Below are 22,297 nucleotides of genomic sequence, written 5' to 3' on the forward strand. Positions count from 1 at the left end.
CGTACAATGCTATTGTCAACAACTCGCACTTATAACTTAAGATGAACAACATCGTCAGACACTCTGGAGACAGAAAGGAAAAGGAACTCAACACCAACCAAAAGGGGAGTGATCCAAAGTTTGCTTGAAGGGATGGGTTTTCAGGATTATGACAAAGCGTGCCTGCGTCCGCGTGCATGTGTCCCTGTGTGCGTGCGTGGCACTGTTCAGGGAATCGAGGGGAATTTCAGGGAATATTAGAGTGGGTTCTAGATGGCTAAAGGCATAACTGTCAATGCCAGTGTGAATGGGAGGTCTTGCATAAGGTTAGAATTCCGGCTCAAAGAAAGCGACATCTCTGCCGTGTGGCACAGTGGTTAGCACTGCTGCCTCACAGTACCAGGGACCTGGGTTCAATTCCCGGCTTGGGTCACTGTCTGTGTGGAGTCTGCACATTCTACCCGTGTCTGCGTGGGTTTCCTCGGGGTGATCCGGTTTCCTCCGGAGTCCAAAGACGTGCAGGTTAGGTGGATTGACTATGCTAAATTGCCCCTTAGTGTCCAAAGATGTGCAGGTTAGGTGGATTGGCCATGCTAAATTTCCCCTTAGTGTCCAAAGATGTGCAGGTTCGGTGGATTGGCCATGCTAAATTTCCCCTTAGTGTCCAAAGATGTGCAGGTTCGGTGGATTGGCCATGCTAAATTTCCCCTTAGTGTCCAATGATGTGCAGGTTAGGTGGATTGGCCATGCTAAATTTCCCCTTAGTGTCCAATGATGTGCAGGTTAGGTGGATTGGCCATGCTAAATTTCCCCTTAGTGTCCAATGATGTGCAGGTTAGGTGGATTGGCCATGCTAAATTTCCCCTTAGTGTCCAATGATGTGCAGGTTAGGTGGATTGGCCATGCTAAATTTCCCCTTAGTGTCCAATGATGTGCAGGTTAGGTGGATTGGCCAAGGCAAATGTGCTGGTTTACGGGGATAGGGCGGAAGGGACAACTTGGGTAGAATGCTCCTTCAGAGAGTCAGTGCGGACTTTATGGGCTGGGAGGCCTCCTTCTGCACTGTAGAGATTCTATCAGCTGGTTCAGTCTGCTGTTTGTACACTCTGACTCTTTCTGCCACACTCTGGTTATCATTACCCAAATTGCAACCCTGTTCTAGTGCCTTGTTGTTTCCTTTTGGTTTACTCCATCCCTCTCATGAACTCTTCACCCAACCGCACATGATTTGGTTTAAAGTCCTCTCTACCACCCTAGTTATATGACCCACCGACATCTTTCTATTCTCAGTGACCCTGTGCCATGCTCCTCACGGCTCAGGTGACAATGCAGGGATTATTAGCTGCTCATCATCCTGAAGCATTATCTCTTTCCTCGTCCTGTCTGTGTAACCCGGATCATGACTGCTATATCCTGCCCATCCCATTACAAGTTCCTCTCCAGCCCGATCTTGAATCCCTGCACTGGGCAAGCAACACAGCCGTCTGGACTCTCGCCCTCAGCTGCGGAGATCTGTGTTAATCCCCCTGATTATACTGTTCCCTACATTCTTATTAATCCCCCCCACTTGTTGGCTCCCTGGACCATGGTGACCTGAGCAGTTTGCTCATCCACCTTGCTTTCATCTCCACAAGCTTCAGGAGTGTGACTGCCTCCTGGAATAAAGTGTCTGGGTAACTTTCGTTCTCCTTTAGGCATCACAGCTCAGCCTCCAACTCAATGACTTTGAACCAAGGCTCCTCAATCTTCTGACATATATTCCAGCCGTTTGCTCTGCATTACACTGAGCTCCCACATTCTGCGATTGCAACATATCACATACCCTGTTATGTGTTAATTAATTTTTAAAATTTGTAACTAATAAACCCGACTATCGCCAATGAACTTTTACTATTGTGAGCAAGCTAACTACACTTAGTGACGAGCTGCTGTGTTTGGGCTGACGAATTTCACCAGATCAGATTGTTTTCCAAATACTTCCGCTATGTCAGTACTTTAGTGCGTCCCCTCCGAGTCAGAAAGTGAGGAATTCAGATCACACTCCACAAAGACTGGGGCACGTAACCCATGTTGCTCTCCCAGTGCAGTTCTGAGTGAGTGCAGCACTGTCAGAGGTACTGTCTTTTGGGTTCAATGTTGAACCAAATATCACCAGGTGGATGAAAAAGCATGGCACTATTAAAGGAGGAAAAAGGTCGGTTTCCTTGATGTCTGGCCTATATAGAACATAGAACATAACAGCGCAGTACAGGCCCTTCGGCCCTCGATGTTGCGCCGACCAGTGAAACCAATCTAAAGCCCCTCTAATCTACACTATTCCAATATTATCCATATGTTTATCCAATAACCATTTGAATGCTCTTAATGTTGACGAGTCCACTACTGCTGCAGGCAGGGCATTCCACGCCCTTACTACTCTCTGAGTAAAGAACCTACCTCTAACATCTGTCCTATATCTCTCACCCCTCAATTTAAAGCTCCCCTCGTGCTCGCCATCACCATCCGAGGAAGAAGGCTCTCACTATCCACCCTATCTAATCCGCTGATCATCTTGTAAAATATTTATCCCTCATCGCAAAAACAGCGTTTTTTTTTTCATTCATGGGACATGGTTGTCACTGGCTGGCCAGAATTTATTGTTAGGAGTCTACCAACACCAGGTTGAAGTCCAACAGGTTTATTTGGTAGCAAACGCCACTAGCTACCAAATAAACCTGTTGGACTTTAACCTGGGTGTTGTTAGACTCCTTACTGTGTTTACCCCAGTCCAACGCCGGCATCTCCACATCAGAATTTATTGCCCATCCCCAGCTGCCATTGAGAATCTACTGATGACCAATGAAACCATTGTCGATTGCCAGAAAATCCCATCTGGTTCACTAATGTCCTTTCGGGGAGGAAATCTGCCCGGTCTGGCCTACACGTGTGACTCCAGAGACACAGCAATGTGGTTGACTCTCAACTGCCCTCAGGCAACTAGGGATTGGCAATAAATGCTGGCCCAGCCAGTGACACCCGTGTCCCACAACATGGTGGTGAGCTGACATCTTGAATCACTGCAGTCCGCGTGCTGTGGGTTGACCCACAGTGCTGTTGGGGAGGGAGCTCCAGGATTTTGACCCAGCGACTGCAAAGGAACGGCCGATATATTTCCAAGTCAGGAAGGTGAGTTGCTTGGTAGTGAACTTGCAGGTGGTGGTGTCCCCATGTATCTGCTGCCCATGTCTTTCTAGGTTGAATTGGTCGTGGGTTTGGAAGGTGCTGGCTAAGGATCTTTGGTGAATTTCTGCAGTGCATCTTGTAGATGGTACACACTGCTGCTACTGAGCGTCGGGTGGAGGGAGTGGGTGTTTGTGGATGGGGGGCCAACCGAGCACGGGATTGCTTTGTCCTGGATGGTGTCAAACTTCTGGAGTGTTGTTGGAGCCACACCCATCCAGGCAAGTAGAGAGTGTTCCATCTTGATCAATCATTTCCATGTTGCTGTCTGGGGGTGTTTGTTGTGTGGCTGCCTCGTTACAGCAGCGACTACATTGGTAATGACAGGCGCTACGTAAATGCAAATTCTTCTTTCTGCATATATTTGCAGCTCAATTTTTGTTCTGGTGTGCAAGAATCATTCCGTCTGCATATTTGCTGTAAATTTCCTCTTTTACAGTCAGACGCAAAGTGACGTTTCCTCGGGAATGCGCAACCCATTCAGACATGCCAATGCGCATGGGTTTGCATAAATCAGTTTGTCTCACAGTAAAAGGAAGACCAGTTCTGGATGGTGCTTAGCACAGCTTAATTTTGAAGATGTTCGGGGCATCAAATCTGTTTTTTTAAATGTTTATTTATTAGTGTCACAAGTAGACTTACATTAACACTGCAATGAAGTTACTTTGAAAATCCCCTAGTCGCCACACTCCGGCGCCTGTTCCGGTAACACTGAGGGAGAATTTAGCACGGCCAATGCACCCTAACCAGCACGTCTTTCGGAGTGTGGGAGGCACCCGGAGGAAACCCACGCAGACACGGGGCGAACATGCATTTTCCCCACAGACACTGACCCAAGCTGGGAATCGAACCCAGGTCCCTGGTGCTGTGAGGCAGCAGTGCTAACCACTGTGCCAAAATCTGTTCGAATTATGAAGATAAAAATGCCCATTGTCAGTATTAGCCCGGCTTCGCCTATTATACTTCCTCTCACCTTGTACCATTCGCTTAGAGATTATTTATTAGTGTCACAAGTCGGCTTACATTAACACTGCAGTGAAGTTACTGTGAAAATCCCCTAGTTGCCACACTCTGGCGCCTGTTTGGGGACACTGAGGGAGAATTCAGCGTGGCCAATGCATCTAACCAGCACGTCTTTCAGACTGAGATGAAGCCGGAGCACCCGGAGGAAACCCACGCAGACACGGGGAGAACGTGCAGACTCCACACAGACAGTGACCCATGCCTCTACTTTCTCAGGAGGCTAAGGGAGTTTGGCATGTCTACTACGACTCTCACCAACTTTTACAGATGCACCATAGAAAGCATTCTTTCTGGTTGTATCACAGCTTGGTCTGGGCTCCTGCTCTGCCCAAGACCGCAAAAATCTAAAAAGGGTTGTAAATGAAGCCCAGTCCATCACTCAAACCAGTCTCCCATCCATTGACTCTGTCTACACTTCCCGCTGCCTCGGGAAAAGCAGCCAGCATAATCAAGGACCACACACACCCCGGACATTCTCTCTTTCACGTTTCTCCTTCGGGAAAAAGATATAAAAGTCTGAGGTCCCGTACCAACCGACTTAAGAACAGCTTCTTCCCTGCTGCTGTCAGACTTTTGAATGGATCTACTTCGTATTAAGCTGACTTTCTCTACACCCTAGCTATAGCATTAAAACTACATTCTGCACTCTCTCTTTTCCTTCTCTATGAACGGTATGCTTTGTCTGTATAGAGCGCAAGAAACAATATTTTTCACTGTATACTAATACGTGACAATCAAATTAAATCCTTCTCCCCTATGTACTCTATGAATGGTATGTTTTGTCTGTATAGCGCGCAAGAAACAATACTTTTCAATGTATCCCAATACGTGACAATAATAAATCAAATCAAAAAAACAGGAACCAATCCCGGTCCTTGGCATTGTGAGAATCACAGAAACCCTACAGTACAGAAAGAGGCCATTCGGCCCTTCGAGTCTGCACCGACCACAATCCCACCCTGGCCCTGCCCCCACATCCCTACAGATTTACCCACTAATCCCTCCAACCTACGCATCTCAGGCCACTAAGGGCAATTTTGTTTTTTAGCATAGTCAATCAACCTAACCCGCACATCTTTAGAGCAGCAGTACTGACCACTGTTCTCCCATTTTCAATCTTACAAAATATCTCCAGTGCTTGCATTACAGTTTGCTGTGGAGGTGCTGTCAGAAACCTGATATCAAGATTTGGTAAATCTCCAATCACGCTTGGAACAAGTATTATCTTCTAATTAATGCTCAGTACAGTCGAATTATTTTTAGTTTAACCAGTTTTAGAATATACCTGCGACCTACTTTGAAACAAAAACACCCGTTAATCTTACAGCCGCCTACAATACATCAATACCGGGGCTGTTCCTACTTTCATTGATGCAATCTTATTAAAACAAAGGGTCAAAGATCAGCAAAACCAGTATGACTCGCAGCTCAGATTGTCCTTTGTGTCTGTACATTTAAAGATCGGGTGTTGGGAAAGTAGTGTCAAAACCCCGCTCTTGTCAATTGACTTCAGAATCAGGTCACCCGTCTCTGCGTGAAGGAGCAAGGAATGTGTGTGCAAAGACTTTAATCAGGCAACTGAGGTGGGCCTGTTAGAGTATGAACTCCCTGATCAAGGGCCAAATTGATGGGCCAATCAGGGAGCCGCTTGCTTTGTACTTAACCGGGCGTGTCAGTTCCTCTGGGACTCCGAGTGTTGGCTGCTAACTGAAAGCACTCTGTATGCTGTTGTCAGACTTGTAAATAAAGGGATTTTGGTGAAGGAACTTCTGCCCTCCGAGGCCTTATTACAGTGTGGCTTGGTGGGCATCACCTCACCAGGTCAGCTGGCCTGGGGATGACTTTCATTATCACAGTACCGCGTGATGCCGTCACGACGTTACCGCACCAGTGTGCAGCAGGACTATGGTCGCAAGTCGCTTTCGAATTGCTGAGGCCCCGTGAGAAATTGTTCTTCCTTGCAGACAGTCTGAACTACTCCAAATTCGCTGCGTCCGCTACCTGCGGGAGATCTGGACAACTGTCCATAACCAAACATAGAAAATAGAAACAGGAGTAGGCCGGTCAGCCCTTCGAGCCTGCTTGGAGCCTCCCACGCTCCAAAGATGTGTAGGTTAGGTGGATTGGCCATGCTAAATTGCCCCTTAGTGTCCAAAGATGTGCAGGTTTGTGGATTGGCCATGCTAAATTGCCCCGTAGTGTCCCAAGATGTGCAGGTTAGGTGGATTGGCCACGGTAAATTGCCCCTTAGTGTCCCAAGATGTGCAGGTTAGGTGGATTGGCCATGCTAAATTGTCCCTTATTGTCCAAAGATGTGCAGGTTAGGTGGATTGGCCATGCTAAATTGCCCTGTAGTGTCCCAAGGTATGCAGGTTAGGTGGATTGGCCATGCTAAATTGCCCCTTCATGTCCAAAGATGTGTAGGTTAAGTGGATTGGCCATGCTAAATTGCCCCTTCACGTCCAAAGATGTGTAGGTGAGGTGGATTGGCCATGGTAAATTGCCCCTTAGTGTCCTAAGATGTGTAGGTTAAATGTATTGGCCGTGCTAAATTGCCCCTTAGTGTCCAAAGATGTGTGGGTTAGGTGGATTGGCCGTGCTAAATTGCCCCTTAGTGTCCAAAGATGTGTGGGTTAGGTGGATTGGCCGTGCTAAATTGCCCCTTAGTGTCCAAAGATGTGTGGGTTAGGTGGATTGGCCGTGGTAAATTGCCCCTTCATGTCCAAAGATGTGTAGGTTTGGTGGATTGGCCATGCCAAATTGCCCCTTAGTGTCCAAAGATGTGAAGGTTAGGTGGATTAAATACATGGGGTTACAGGGATAGGGTCTTGGGTAAGGTGCTCTGTTGGAGAGTCGGTACAGTCTGCACTGTAGAGATTTTATAATTCCACTTCAGGTACTGGCGTTACAGTGAATGACTTCTGGTTTTCTGGAACTTAAGGTCAAGTGTAGGTTGCTGTCGGCCATTTTACACACACAACACGAGTTGATATCTTTCATGCATGTAAATTAACTGCTGTATTGTTAGCATGAGAAGGGCGTGGGAGGAAAGAGGCAGGTCTCGATCGAATGGGAAGGCGGCTCCTGGTGCCACATTGTCAATGGTTTGGAGGTGCTGTGTGTTGGACAGTATTGGAATTGTCAGGTTATGGAGATGCCAAATGTATGTGATGGGGTTCGCATGCAGCTGCGACCCTTGTCTTTCTCGGCAGCGGCGCTTGGGGATCTGGAAGGGGTTGCCAAAGAAGCCTTGTTGAGTTGCTGCGCTGCATTTTGTGAATAGCACAATGTGCAGCTGCAGGAATCTGATAATTTGATTTATTTTTGTCACATGTATTGGGATATAGTGAAAAGTATTGTTTCTTGCGCACTGTGCAGACAAAGCATACCGTTCGTAGAGTACATGGGGGGCACGGTAGCACAGTGGTTAGCACTGCTGCTTCACAGCTCCAGGGTCCCGGGTTCGATTCCCGGCTCGGGTCACTGTCTGTGTGGAGTTTGCACATTCTCCCCGTGTCTGCGTGGGTTTCCTCCGGGTGCTCCGGTTTCCTCCCACAGTCCAAAGATGTGCGGGTTAGGTTGATTGGCCAGGTTAAAAAAATTGCCCCTTAGAGTCCTGGGATGCGTAGGTTAGAGGGATTAGTGGGTAAAATATGTGGGGGTAGGGCCTGGGTGGGATTGTGGTCGGTGCAGACTCGGTGGGCCGAATGGCCTCCTTCTGCACTGTAGGGTTTCTATGATTCTACATGGAGGAGAAGGATTTGGTTTATTATTGTCACATGTATTGGGATACAGCGAAAAGTATTGTTTCTTGCGCGCTATACAGACAAAACATACCATTCATAGAGTACATAGGGGAGAAGGATTTGATTTATTATTGTCACATGTATTGGGATACAGTGAAAAGTATTATTTCTTGCGCGCTATACAGACAAAGCATACCGTTCATAGAGTACATGGGGGAGATGGAAAGGAGAGGGTACAGAATGCAGTGTTACAGTCATGGCTCGGGTGTAGAGAAAGATCAACTTAATGCGAGGTAGTTCCATTCAAAAGTCTGATGGCAGCAGGGAAGACGCTGTTCTTGAGTCGGTTGATACATGTTCTCAAACTTTTGTATCTTTTTCCCGATAGAAGAAGGTGGAAGAGAGAATGTCCAGGGTGTGTGGGGTCCTTGATTATGCCGGCTGCTTTTCCAAGGCAGCGGGAAATATAGACAGAGTCAACGGATGGGAGGCTGGTTTGCGTGATGGACTGGGCTACATTCACGACCCTTTGTAGTCTCTTGCGGTCTTGGGCAGAGCAGAGATGATGGAGGGAATGGACGTTTAAGCTGGTGGATAGGATGTCAATCAAGCGATTTATACAATCATACAAATTAGGAGCAGGAGTAGGCCACTGTGTCTCTTGAGCCTGCTCCACGACTCAAGAAGATCACGGCTGATCTAATTTTAACCTCAACTTCACATTCCTGCCTACCTCTGGTAACCCTTCATCCTCTTGCTTATCAAGAATCAGCCAACTTCTGCCTTGAAGATATTCAATGATTCTGCCTCACCTTCTGAAGAAGAGAATTTCAAAGCGTCTCGGCCATCTCAGAGAAAAAAAAGATTTCCTCATCCCCGCCTTAAATGGGCCACCACTTATTTTTAAACAGTGACTCCTAATTCTAGATTCTGTCACAGGAGGAAACATCCTCTCTACATCCACCCTGTCAAAACCCCCTTGGGATCTTATATGTTTCAATCATGTCGCCTCTTACTCTTCTAAATGCCAGCAGATACAAGTCCAGCCTTTCCTCATAAGACACACCCCGCCCATTCTAGTTATTAATCTAGTGGAACCTTCTCTGAACTGCTTCCAATGCATTTACATGTTTCCTTAAATAAGGAGACCAATACTGTACACAATACTCCTGATGGGGCCTCACAGTTCCAGAGTCATGGAATCTCTATTGTACAGGAGGAGGCCATTCAGCCCATTAAGCCCGAACCATCAACAATTTGCGAAGTACTGCTTCCTCGGTGGTGGTAGTTTTCTTTATTCGGGCTTCAGTCTCACTTCTCGAGTGTTGTGGGTGCTATGGGCGGCACAGTGGTTAGCACTGCTTCTTCACAGCACCAGGGACCCGGTTTCGATTCCTGGCTTGGGTTACAAGTCTGCACATTGTTCCCGTGTCAGCGTGTGTTTCCTCACACAGTCCGAGAGACTGATGCTGGTTAGGGTGCAATTGGCCGTGCTTAATTCTCCCTCAGTGTTACCCGAACAGGCGCCAGAGTGTGGCGACGCGGTGATTTTCACAGTAACTTCATTGCAATGTTAACGTAAGCCGACTTGTGACACTAATAAATAAACTTAAACTTAAATTGACCTTTTGTGCCAGGGGGATTAGCAGGGTAAATATGTGGTGTTTTGGGGATAGGGCCTGGGTAGACTGTTGTTGGTTTCGACGCGATCAAATGCATGGCCTCCTTCTGCACTGTAGGGACTCTACAGTGACACCAATAAATAAAGTTAAACGGAAATCCATCAAAACCTAGGAGCTTGTCAACCCACAGTTCCAACAATTCGCTAAGCGGCACAGTAGCACAGTGATTAGCACTGCTGCTTCACAGCTCCAGGGACCCGGGTTCGATTCCCAGCTTGGGTCACTGCCTGTGCGGAGTCTGCACATTCTCCCCGTGTCTGCGTGGGCTTCCTCCGGGTGCTCCGGTTTCCTCCCACAGTCCAAAGATGTGCGGGCTAGGTTGATTGGCCATGCTAAATTGCCCCTTAGTGTCCCGGGATGCGTAGGTTAGAGGGGTTAGTGGGTAAATATGTAGGGATATGGGGGTAGGGCCTGGGTGGGATTGTGGTCGGTGCAGACTCGATGGGCCGAATGGCCTCTTTTTGCACTGTAGGATTCTATGAACAGGCTGCCCCCTACCCCTTCCTCAGTGATGACGAATTTCTTTATTCAGGATTCAGAGTCACTGGAGTGTTGTGGGTGCTGTGATAGCGCTGGAGAGACTATTCCCCCTAATTCCTTGTGATTTTGTTTTGTTGTTTCCTCAGTTGCCAGAGGGAATGCTGCCTTGTAAAGAGTCCTCACTCTCTCACCTCCCCTCTGGGGTTCAGCTGAGATATTTTTGGCGAATGCGAGACAAAATTAGAAATTGAAACAAAGTTTAAAAATAGCAACGTGAAGGATTTTTGAAACTGCCAAGATCCTGATCTTAATGATGCACGGTATGGGTGGACTGATCTTATTTTGGAGAGGACTGCCATTTGGAAGCACAAATTAGTCCCATTATACTATATATTTTTTTAAAAAGAACTAATTTTTAAAAGCTTTGAATTATTCTGTTCAGATGAGTGTCCCTCCACTGCTATCTCCTGTAACCGCAGATAGGGCGGCACGGTGGTTACCACTGCTGCCTCACAGCGCCGGGGACCCGGGTTGGATTCCCGGCTTGGGTCACTGTCTGTGCAGAGTTTGCACGTTCTCCCCGTGTCTGCGTGGGTTTCCTCCGGGTGCTCCGGTTTCCTCCCACAGTCTGAAAGACGTGCTGGTTAGGGTGGATCGGCCGTGCTAAACTCTCCCTCAGTGTTACCCGAACAGGAGTGTGGCGACTAGGGGATTTTCACAGTAACTTCATTGCAGTGTTAATGTAAGCCGACTTGTGATGACAATAAATAAACTTTAGAAAAAAATACTTGAAGTCCTTTCCAGTGACGTAAACCATGTTTAAAAATTCAAAAGCTATAATTGTGCCGTTGAGTTATTTTTCCCCCACCGCGGTTCATGAACTTACAAGGAGCAATTCACACTTGCCCTCGCACTTTACAGTCCCAGCAAAGGTGTTGCTTACATCTACATTCTTAAGCGAAAGTAACTTTGCAGCACTTATTTATATTTGGGTACACCCAATTGGTATTTCTGGTTGCTTCTCCTCTGCTTGTTCCTTTCGACTTGCAAGTGCTCCATCTACACAGCGTTTCTCCTGTGTCTGCTGAGTTGCAATCTGAGTTGAAACCTAATTCGTCACAGTTCCAGCAACCCAGAGCCGGAACCTCTTCCCAGCCTGGGCCCCTTCTTCCTCATACCATCTTCAGACTTTAGCAAAAGGCAAGACTGGTCTCAGTTAGAGGCCGTTTTCCTCTTTAACAGCACGGTGCCACAGTGGTTACCACTGCCGCCTCACAGCGCCAGGGGCTTGGGTTCGATTCCCAGCCTTGGGTCACTGTCTGTGTGGAGTTTACACATTCGTCCCGTGTCTGCGTGGGTTTCCTCCGGGTGCTCCGGTTTCCTCCCACAGTCCAAAGATGTGCGGGTTATGTTGATTAGTCATACTATATTGTCCTTCAGTGTCCAAAGATGTGCAGGTTAGGTGGATTAGCCACGCTAAATTGTCCCAAGATATATAAGTTAAGGGGATTAGCGGGGTTAATACATGGGGTTATGAGTAAGCCTGGGTAAGATTCGGTACAGACGCGATGGGCTGAATGGCCTCCTCCTACACTGTAGGGACTCTATGATTCTATCAGCTTTGGTACGTTCCCGACACTCGCTGCTTGAGATGTGTAGGTTAGGTGGGTTAGCCATGGTAAATGGGGGAGGTGGGGGAGGGGGAGAGTTACTGGGATACAGTGGGGGGTGGGCCTGGGTAAGATGGTCGGGGCAGCACGTTGGCATAGTGGTTAGCACTGTTGCTTCACAGCGCCCTGGGTTCAGGGGGTTCCCGGAGGCCCGGTTTCGGTTCCTGGCTCAGGTCACTCTCTGTGCGGAGTCTGCACGTTCTCCCCCGTGTCTGCGTGGGTTTCCTCCGGTTTCCTCCCACAGTCCGAAAGACGTGCTGGTTAGGGTGCGTCGGTCGCGCTAAATTCTCCCTCAGTGTTACCCGAACAGGCGCCGGAGTGTGGCGACTAGGGGGATTTTCACAGTAACTTCATTGCAGTGTGAATGTAAGGCTTTAGTACGTTCCCTCCACTCGCCGCCTTTGATGTGTAGGTCAGGTGGATTAGCCATGGTAAATACGTGAGGAAGTTACTGGGATAGGGAGGGGGTGGGCCTGGATAAGATGGTCTTTCGGAGAGTTGGTGCAGATTCAATGGGCCGATTGGCCACCTCCTGTGCTGTCGGGATTCTATGGGGGAGGAAAAGAAGAGACGTGTTCTTCGTGTACTCCAGTATGTTCATCAAGATCAGACTTATCACTTATGGCAGCTGGCGAAATGTAAAAAGCTAAAAATGAGCAGCAAGGAGACAGATCCATCAAAGTGTCCCGCATGGGCAACATCGAAAAGGGCGCGTTTGATTTTGGAGCTGTGATCAAATCTGTTTCACGGGACGTGCTTTCATGTTTACATATTCTGTTTAAAAGCAAAGGGGGCGGGGGTGGGCATTGAGGTGGAGTGCACCCATCCTGGAGCTTTTCTTGCTGCTACCACTGAATAATTGTAATATGCGAGGTGTGTGAATCTTAAAATGGCTTTTGTCCTTATGGAATCATAGAATCCTTACAGTGCAGGAGGAGGCCGTTCGGCCCATCGAGCCTGCACCACCCACAATCCCACCCAGGCCCTATCCCAGTAATGCGATGTATTTACCCGGCTAATCCCCCTGGCACCAAGGGCCAATCCACCGAACCCACGCATCTTTGGACATTAAGGGACAATTTAGCATGGCCAATCCACCTAACCTGCACATCTTTGGACACTAAGGGACAATTTAGCATGGCCAATCCACCTAACCTGCACATCTTTGGACACTAAGGGACAATTTAGCATGGCCAATCCACCTAACCTGCACATCTTTGGACACTAAGGGACAATTTAGCATGGCCAATCCACCTAACCGCACATCTTTGGACACTAAGGGACAATTTAGCATGGCCAATCCACCTAACCTGCACATCTTTGGACACTAAGGGGCAATTTAGCATGGCCAATCCACCTAACCTGCACATCTTTGGACATTAAAGGACAATTCAGCATGGCCAATCCACCTAACCTACACATCTTTGGACATTAAAGGACAATTTAGCATGGCCAATCCACCTAACCTGCACATCTTTGGACATTAAAGGACAATTTAGCATGGCCAATCCACCTAACCTATACATCTTTGGACACTAAGGGACAATTTAGCATGGCCAATCCACCTAACCTGCACATCTTTGGACTGTGGGAGGAAACCGGAGCACCCGGAGGAAACCCACGCGGACACTGGGAGAACGTGCAGACTCCACACAGACAGTGACCCAAGCTGGGAATTGATCCCCGGGTCCCTGGTGCTGTGAGGCAGCGTTGCTAACCACTGCGCCACCCTGCATCTGCATCTAAACCATTGATATGTGTGGCAGAAAAAGCAAGGGACCGAGTGCTGTGCCCCATGGAACCTAACTGGAAACAGTTTTCCAATCACAGGAAGCTTGTCAGTTAGTGTCCGTTGTTTCCTGCCACTGGGCCGATTTTGGAATCAAGTTGCCATTTTCATTTCGATTCCACGGACTTTTGCTTCTGTGACCAGTTGGCCCTGTGGAGCTTTCTCAAGTACCTTCGACAAAGTCTTGAAAATGAAACTTTTCGCCAAGCAGATATGTTGACTTATGCTATTGCGGGTGCCAAATAACTGAGCCAGTTAGCACAAACTAACATTTACACAGCAATTCGAGACAAAGCGACTTAGGGAGGGACCTCCAGACTTGGGGTCTGGACAACCAAAGGTATGACTGCCAATAAATAGCGTGGCGAAGGATGTCAGGGTTGCACAGGGGGCCAGAGTTGAAGAGAGAAGTACTTCTGAGCACAATGTCCTGCATTTGTTAGATTGCTATATTGGATTAGTGAGAACTGGACTTGTGCGAGTCTGGTTGGATGATGAATTTACAGCACAGCAACGGCCCTTCGGCCCATCGAATCGACACTGAGAATAACTAGCTCCAAAGTCGCACCGATCCCGTTTTCCAGATCCTTGAATGTTATATTTCAAGTGCTCACCCAAATACTATTGAAAGCTTGTAAGGTTTCCAGCCTTCCCAGAGAGTGCATTCCAGATTCCTACCACCCTCTGCGTGGAAAAAATGTTTTCTCCAATCCCCTCTCAAATTCCTGCCCCTCACCCTAAAACTAAGCCCCCTCGTGATTGACCCCTCAACCTAAGTGAACAGCTGTTCCCTACCCCTCATAACCTTATATATCTCAATCATGTCCCTCCTCAGCCTTCTCTGCTCGAGAGAAAACAATCCAAGCCTGTCCCATCTCCCCTGATAGCTCCAATGCTCCATCCCAGGCAACATCCTGGTGAATCTTCTCTCTACCCCATCTAATGCCATCACACCCTTCCTATAGGAAGGTGACCAGAACTGCGCACAGTACTTCAGCTGTGGCCTAACCAACATTCTGTGTTTGTGTAATTTCAAGTACATGGCTGTCCAATTGTCCTCAAATAAAACCGGAATAGTTTTCCGCCTGCAAATGTTGACGCCATTATTCCCAGTCAGAAGGAAGATGATTGGATAATTCCCTGGTCAGTCTCACCTTGCGATCGCATTGGGGCGGCACGGTGGAACAGTGGTTAGCACTGCTACCTCACATGGCCAGGGGCCCGGGTTCGATTCCCGGCTTGGGTCACTGCCTGTGTGGTGTTTGCACATTCTCCCCATGTCTGCATGGGTTTCCTCTGGGTACTCCGGTTTCATCCTACAGTCCAAAGATGTGCGGGTTAGGTGGATTGGCCGTGCTAAATTGCCCCTTAGTGTCCAAAGATGTGTAGGTTAGGTGGATTGGCCATGCTAAAGTGCCCCGTCGTGTCCAAAGAACAATACAGCACAGGAACAGGCCCTTCGGCCCTCCAAGCCCGTGCCGCTCCCTGGTCCAAACTAAACCATTCTTTTGTATCCCTCCATTCCCACTCCATTCATATGGCTGTCTAGATAAGTCTTAAACGTTCCCAGTGTGTCCGCCTCCACCACCTTGCCTGGCAGCGCATTCCAGGCCCCCACCACCCTCTGTGTAAAATATGTCCTTCTGATATCTGTGTTAAACCTCCCCCCCCCCTTCACCTAAATTGCCCCTTAGTGTCCACAGATGTGCAGGTTAGGTGGATTGGCCATGCTAAATTGCCCCTTAGTGTCAGGGGGACTAGCTAGGGTTATGGGGATAGAGCCCGGGTGAGATTGTGGTCTGTGCAGACCCGAATGGGCCGAATGGCCTCCTTCTGCACTGTAGCGATTCTGTGATTAAACTTGGGATACACCGGGAACATTGCAACTCCCACAATTATCTCAGTTCACGGCCATGGTCCTTGTATATGGGGAGGAATAGATTTCGCTGGGTCGGCGGGGGGGGGGGGGGGGGGGGGTGGTGGGGGGGGGGGGTGGGGGGAGGGGGGGGGTGGTGGGGGTGGGGGGTGGGGGGGGGTGGGGGGGGGGGGGGTTGGGGGAGGGCGGGGGGGGGTGGGGGGAGGGCGGGGGAGGGTGGGGGGGGGGGTGGGGGGGGGTGGGGGGGGGTGGGGGGAGGGCGGGTGGGGGGGGTGGGGGGGGGGTGGGGGGGGGTGGGGGGAGGGCGGGTGGGGGGGGTGGATTGAAGGCTGTGGGGGGAGGGCGGGCGGTGGGGGGGGGTGGATTGAAGGGTGTGGGGGGAGTGCTGGTGGGGGGGGGGTGGATTGAAGGCTGTGGGGGGAGTGCTGGTGGGGGGGGGGTGGATTGAAGGGTGTGGGGGGAGGGCGGGCGGTGGGGGGGGTGGATGTTGAGAAAAGGATGAGTGAGAAAGGAAAGCACCCTGATTACTCCTGTGAAAATGTTGCATGACCCCTCCAAGGGTTGGGAGCAGACACCTTGGAATGATGAGAGAGGATGAGGGTTTGCGGCCTGCACCATTTACCAGAAGCAGAGCCTGTTCCTGCAGAAGCTGCTGCTGAAGGATCTCTAACTGCCTTTGCTCCTCCTCTAATTGATGCCTTATGTACTCCTGGAGACAGAGAATGTAAAACGAAGCACAGGTAAAGGAAAGGAAACAGTCAGAAAAACAAAACACAAATAGGCCTTTCCGTTAGGTACAAAACAAGTCAACATTTCTGAAGTAAAATTTGAAGGAAGCGAAGGTGGGGGGAAAGCTTAACTCGCAGTTGTAGTTCTCACTCCCACCTTTCGAAGGGAAATTGTCACAGATATTTCCCACACTAGGTCGGCACGGTGGCACAGTGGGTTAGCGCTGCTGCCTCCCAGCGCCAGGGACCTGTGTTCGATTCCCGGCTTGGGTCACTGTCTGTACGGAGTCTGCACATTCTCCCCGTGTCTGCGTGGGTTTCAGTCGGGTGCTCCGGTTTCCTCCCATAGTCTGAAAAGACGTGCTGGTTAGGGTGCATTGGCCGTGCTAAATTATCCCTCGGTGTTACCCGAGCAGGCGCCGGAGTGTGGCGACTGGGGGATTTTCACAGTAACTTCATTGCAGTGTTAATGTAAGCCAACTTGTGACTAATAAATAAACATTGTTAAACATTGCTGCAAGCGATTGAGGTCAATTTTACGTACATGGTTTTCATTGTATGATTATTCTGCCCTTGCTTGGATTTGCTGCAGTGCTCACCCTGCCTTTTTTTAAAGAGATCTTGGTATAGGTTCAGTCATGAGTTCTGTCTCCTTTTGCCAGGCGAGACTCTTTAATTTGACTCTGTGGGCTCTGTAGGCTGTTGACTATAACATAGACAGCTGGCTGACAACCCTGTGCAAGTTCTGCCTCACCTCCAACTCATTGGCGAACGCATAGGTGTCAACAGACTGTTGTTTTCCAGCAGCTTTTTGTCCCATCCACATATGATCATGATTTTTTGATTTAATTTATTATTGTCACATTCGTTGGGATAAAGTGAAAAGTATTGTTTCTTGCGCGCTATACAGACAAAGCATACCGTTCATAGAGTACATAGGGGAGAAGGATTTGATTTATTGTCACATGTATTGGGATACAGTGAAAAATATTGTTTCTTCCGCGCTATACAGACAAAGCATACCGTTCATAGAGTACATAGGGGAGAAGGATTTGATTTATTATTGTCACATGATTGGGGAGACATTGAAAGGTGTTGTTTCTTGTGCATCACACAGACAAAGCATACCGTTCATTTTCTTTTAATTCATTCATGGGAGATAGGCGTCACTGGCTGGCCTGCATTTATTGCCCATCCCTAGTTGCCCCTTGGAGGGCAATTGAGAGTCAACCACATTGCTGTGGCTGTGGAGTCACATGTAGGCCAGACCGGGTAAGGACGGCAGATTTCCTTCCCTAAAGGACATTTGTGAACCAGATGGGTTTTTCCAACAGTTGACAGTGGCTTCGTGGTCATCAGTAGATTCTTAATTCCAGATATCTTTTTATTGAATTCAAATTCCACCATCTGCCGTGGCGGGATTCGAACCCGGGTCCCCCAGAACATTAGCTGAGTTTCTGGATTAATTGTCTAGCGATAATACCACTAGGCCATTGCCTCCCCAAGAGACTGCCTCCTCATAGAGTACATAGGGGAGAAGGAAAGGAGAGGGTGCAGAATGTAGTGTTACAGTCATAGCAAGACAAAGATCAACTTAATATGGGGTAGGTCCATTCAAAAGTCTGACAGCAGCAGGGAAGAAGCTGCTTTTGACTTGGTTGGTACGTGACCTCAGACTTTGTATCTTTTCCCGTCGGAAGAAGGTTTAAGAGAGAATGTCCGGGGTGCGTGGGGTCCTTGATTATGCTGGCTGCTTTTCCCGAGGCAGCGGGAAGCGTAGACAGAGTCAATGGACGGGAGGTTCTCGCTCCATTAATCAGGTTATTTGTGACTGAAGGTTATTACCCTGCACCCTATTGGCAAACGATATCGGAAAAGTGTTCCTCTCCATAGGTAGGCTCAGTTACGAGAATGTATAGCTCGTTCATTCCAAGATGACGTTTGTGTAAAGCCAAAAAACTGATGTCTGTTTTTTTTTCCCTTTCCCAGGGTCGTCATGTCAAAACGGGGCAGCTTGCAGCCATCAAAGTTATGGATGTCACTGAGGTATGGAGTGCCTTTGATTATGGCAATTATCGAAATAACCGCCTGTCTTTTCTGTTATCTCACCATGCAGCTTTGGCTGGCACTGAGAGAGATTTTTATTTTTCAATCTCTTTCAACATTTACTTGGAACATTTAAAAAATATATTTATAATAGTAATTGCTGGATTATAAAAAAGGCTGAGGTTCATCATATTTACTGTCTACCAGCCGAGTGGTCACGGACAGCAAGAATGGCGTTGTTTACAAACCACTGCAATCCATCATTATCCGTTAGTCTGCAAAAGACCCAGGAGGTGAGAGAAACCAATGTCGTGGGGCGGCACGGTGGCACAGTGGTTAGCGCTGCTGCCTCTCAGCGTCAGGGACCCGGGTTCGATTCCCGGCTTGGGTCACTGTCTGTGTGGAGTTTGCACATTCTCCCCGTGTCTGCGTGGGTTTCCTCCAGGGTGCTCCGGTTTCCTCCCACAATCCTGAAAGACGTGCTGGTTAGGGTGCATTGGCCGTGCTAAATTCTCCCTCAGTGTTACCCGAACAGGCGGCGGAGTGTGGTGACTGGGGGATTTTCACAGTAACTTCATTGCAGTGTTAATGTAAGCCTACTTGTGACACTAATAAATAAACTTCAAAAACTTTAAAAGTTTTGGAATCCATAGATCCAAAAAGCAACTCCTGCCAAACATGCTCTACACACCATGTCGTTGCCTCAAATTACTTGTACTGTATCCCAAAGCCATATTTTATGAAAGAAATCTATCATCTCGTACTTGAATGACTCAGTACTATCGGGGAACTTGTACGATAGACTGACTGCTCAGACACTGAAATAATGTTTCTCCAGGACAGCTCTGTATTATTCCCCACTGCTCTCTTCTCGCACAGTTTGTGTGCTCTGGTTCTACAGTTCTTACCGCTCTTCCCCTGAGTCCTTTATGTGAGCGAGGGCTTGGGAGAGGAGCAACAAGCAGGAGGAATTAAGTGGAGTGCTGAACAGAGAGACCCGGGAGCACACAGATAGCAATCGCACTAAAGTGAAAGTGGAGGTGGTGTTACTTGGACATGTTTCTCAAGTTTACTTTCGTACGTTAAGGGGCGGCACGGTGGCCCAGTGGTTAGCACTGCTGCCTGACAGCGCCAGGGACCCGGGTTCGATTCCGGCCATGGGTAAATGTCTGTGTGGAGTTTGCACATTCTCCCCGTGTCTGCGTGGATTTCCTCCGGGTGCTCCAGTTTCTTCCCACAGTCCGAAAGACGTGCTGGTTAGGGTGCATTGGGCCGTGCTAAATTGCCCCTTAGTGTCCAAAGATGTGCAAGTTAGGTGGATTGGCCATGCTGAAGTGTCCCTTAGTGTCCAATTGGCCTTTAGTGTCCAAAGATGAGCAGGTTAGGTGGATTGGCCATGCTAAATTGCCCCTTAGTGTCCAAAGATGTGCAGTTTAGGTGGATTGGCCTTGCTAAATTTCCCCTTAGTGTCCAAAGATGTGCAGGTTAGATGGATTGGCCATGCTAAATTGCCCCTTAGTGTCCAAAGATGTGCAGGTTAGGTGGATTGGCCATGCTAAATTGCCCCTTAGTGTCCAAAGATGTGCAGGTTAGGTGGATTGGCCATGCTAAATTGCCCCTTAGTGTCCAAAGATGTGCAGGTTAGATGGATTGGCCATGCTGAATTGCCCCTTAGTGTCCAAAGATGTGCAGGTTAGGTGGATTGGCCATGCTAAATTGCCCCTTAGTGTCCAAAGATGTGCAGGTTAGGTGGATTGGCCATGCTAAATTGCCCCTTAGTGTCCAAAGATGTGCAGGTTAGATGGATTGGCCATGCTGAATTGCCCCTTAGTGTCCAAAGATGTGCAGGTTAGGTGGATTGGCCATGCTAAATTGCCCCTTAGTGTTCAAAGATGTTCGAGACTCTGACCGCCCTGTGTATTTTGTGCCCTGGACAAAAGATGAGGGAGGCCTTGTGGTGCAGTGGGTAATGTCCCTGCCTCTGAGGCAGAAGCTCCGAGTTAGAACCCTACCCGAGGATGGGCAGAGAAGGTGCGTCCATAACACGGCGAAACCCGCCATGTATCAACCTGCAAAACCCTTCCAGCACACACAACGGCAGGCAGGAAGCCTGGAAAGAGATGAGGAGGAATTTCTTCAGCCAGAGAGTGGTGAATCTGTGGAACTCTTTGCCGCAGAAGGCTGTGGAGGCCGGGTCATTGAGTGTCATTAAGACAGAGACAGATAGGTTCTTGATTAATAAGGGGGTCAGGGGTTATGGGGAGAAGGCAGGAGAATGGGGATGAGAAAAATAATCAGCCATGATTGAATGACGGAGCAGACCCGATGGGCCGAGTGGCCTCATTCTGCTCCTATGTCTTATGGTCTAAAGGTGGTTGCCGGGTGATGGAAAGAGTCTCACTATCCAAATATCCGGATGACAGCATTCATGTAGAAGTGAGTGTTGCCACAGCAACTCGGACTCCCTAAGTGCAACGTAACCACCCTCGCCACAAAGAAAAGGAGGAGGTACGGCAGCAGACTAAACAGTGACCATGTTGGGCTTCTGTGTATTTTAATTTCCAGTTCTATTATTCCCTTCCACCAGAAATCAAACCCATCTGCTAATGTCAGCCTAATTGTACTGTGTATTTCCATTGAAAGCAAGAAGTTGTGTCAGAAGATCTGATCATAGACAGCATCTTTTTTAAAGAGTGTCAGCCAGAGTTAGGTGGGTAGCGCAGCCACAGCTTGTGGGTTCGCGTCCCGATCGAATGATCTGAGCACACTGTTTAGGCTGACTCTTTGACTTGGTTTGATTTATTATTGTCACGCGTACTGAGACACAGTGGAAAGTACTGTTTGGCATGCTCTCCATACAAACACGATATTCTGCACCCTCTCCTTTGCTTCTCCCCTGTTTTGTCTGCAACAGCTTGCAAGAAACAATACTTTTCACAGTACCCCAATACGTGACAATGATGAATCAAATCGTACCACACATAAGTGCATCGCGGTAATGGAACAGAGTGCAGAATATAGTGTTACAATGACCGGTGGCATGAAGAGAAAGATCAGCTTAATGTGTGATAGGACCATTTAAATGTCTGATGGCAGCAGGGAAGAAGCTGTTCTTGAGTCTGTTGGTACGTGATCTCCGACTTTTGTATCTTTTTCCCGATGGAAGAAGGTGGAAGAGAGAATGTGCGTGGGGTCCTTGATTATGCTGGCTGCTTTTCCCGAAGCAGTGGGAAGTGTAGACAGATTCAATGGATGGGAGGCTGGTTTGCGTGATGGATTGGGCTACATTCACAATCCTTTGTAGTTTCTTGCGGTCTTGGTCAGAGGAGGAGCCATACCAAGCTGTAATACATCTGGAAAGGATGCTTTCTATGAAGCATTTGTAAAAGTTGGTGAGAGGTGTAGTGGGCATGCTGAATTTCCTTAGCCTCCTGAGAAAGTAGAGGCGTTGGTGGGCTTTCTGAACTATAGCGTCAGCTTGGGGGGGGACCAGGACAGGTTGTTGGGCATCTAGAAGCTTGAAGCTCTCAACCATCTCCACTTCATCACTGTTGATGTAGACAGGGGCATGTCCTGAAGTCGATGACTATCTCCTTCGTTTTACTGACATTGAGGGAGAGATGATTGTCTTCTCACCAGTTCACCAGGATGCGATGTCAGACTGAGACCTTGCACTCCTTGTGATTGAAGAAAGAGTTCACGGCTCTGTGTTAAAGAGGGGGCAGGGGAATTCCACACGATGTCCCGGTCGACATTCCTCTTGTCCATCGTCGAAGCCGGTTATCTAATCATTATCTTGCTGTTTGTTGGAATGTTGTGCTGACATTGGCTGCCCTGTTTCCAACATTATAACCGTGATTACATTTCTAAAGTACTTGATGGACTGGAAAGCTCTTTGGAACACCCTTGGGTCCTGTAAGATTCCACATCAATGTAAATTCTTCCCTCATCGGTTGAATTTAAGCATCCACGTGGGAAATCTGTATAACTGATTCCGCTGTTTTTGGAAGAGGATGTTGTACGAGGATGTTGTGTGGCCAATTCATATTGGTTACAAGG

The 22,297-nt window shown here is 48.4% G+C and overlaps 1 protein-coding gene across 4 annotated transcripts in view; it reads left to right on the forward strand.

Annotated features, from left to right (window-relative positions):
• Window positions 1–22,297, forward strand: part of LOC144481730 (misshapen-like kinase 1) — a 283,663-nt gene that overhangs the window by 74,139 nt on the left and 187,227 nt on the right. For all 4 annotated transcript variants that reach the window (XM_078200874.1, XM_078200875.1, XM_078200876.1 and 1 more), the window contains exon 2: window positions 18,182–18,238. In XM_078200874.1, coding sequence (XP_078057000.1) covers window positions 18,224–18,238 — 15 coding nt within the window. In that variant the 5' untranslated portion in view covers window positions 18,182–18,223. The remainder of the gene's footprint in view (window positions 1–18,181; window positions 18,239–22,297) is intronic.

This window comes from Mustelus asterias, chromosome 31, assembly GCF_964213995.1.
Source record: "Mustelus asterias chromosome 31, sMusAst1.hap1.1, whole genome shotgun sequence".
Taxonomy (NCBI): Eukaryota; Metazoa; Chordata; class Chondrichthyes; order Carcharhiniformes; family Triakidae; genus Mustelus; species Mustelus asterias.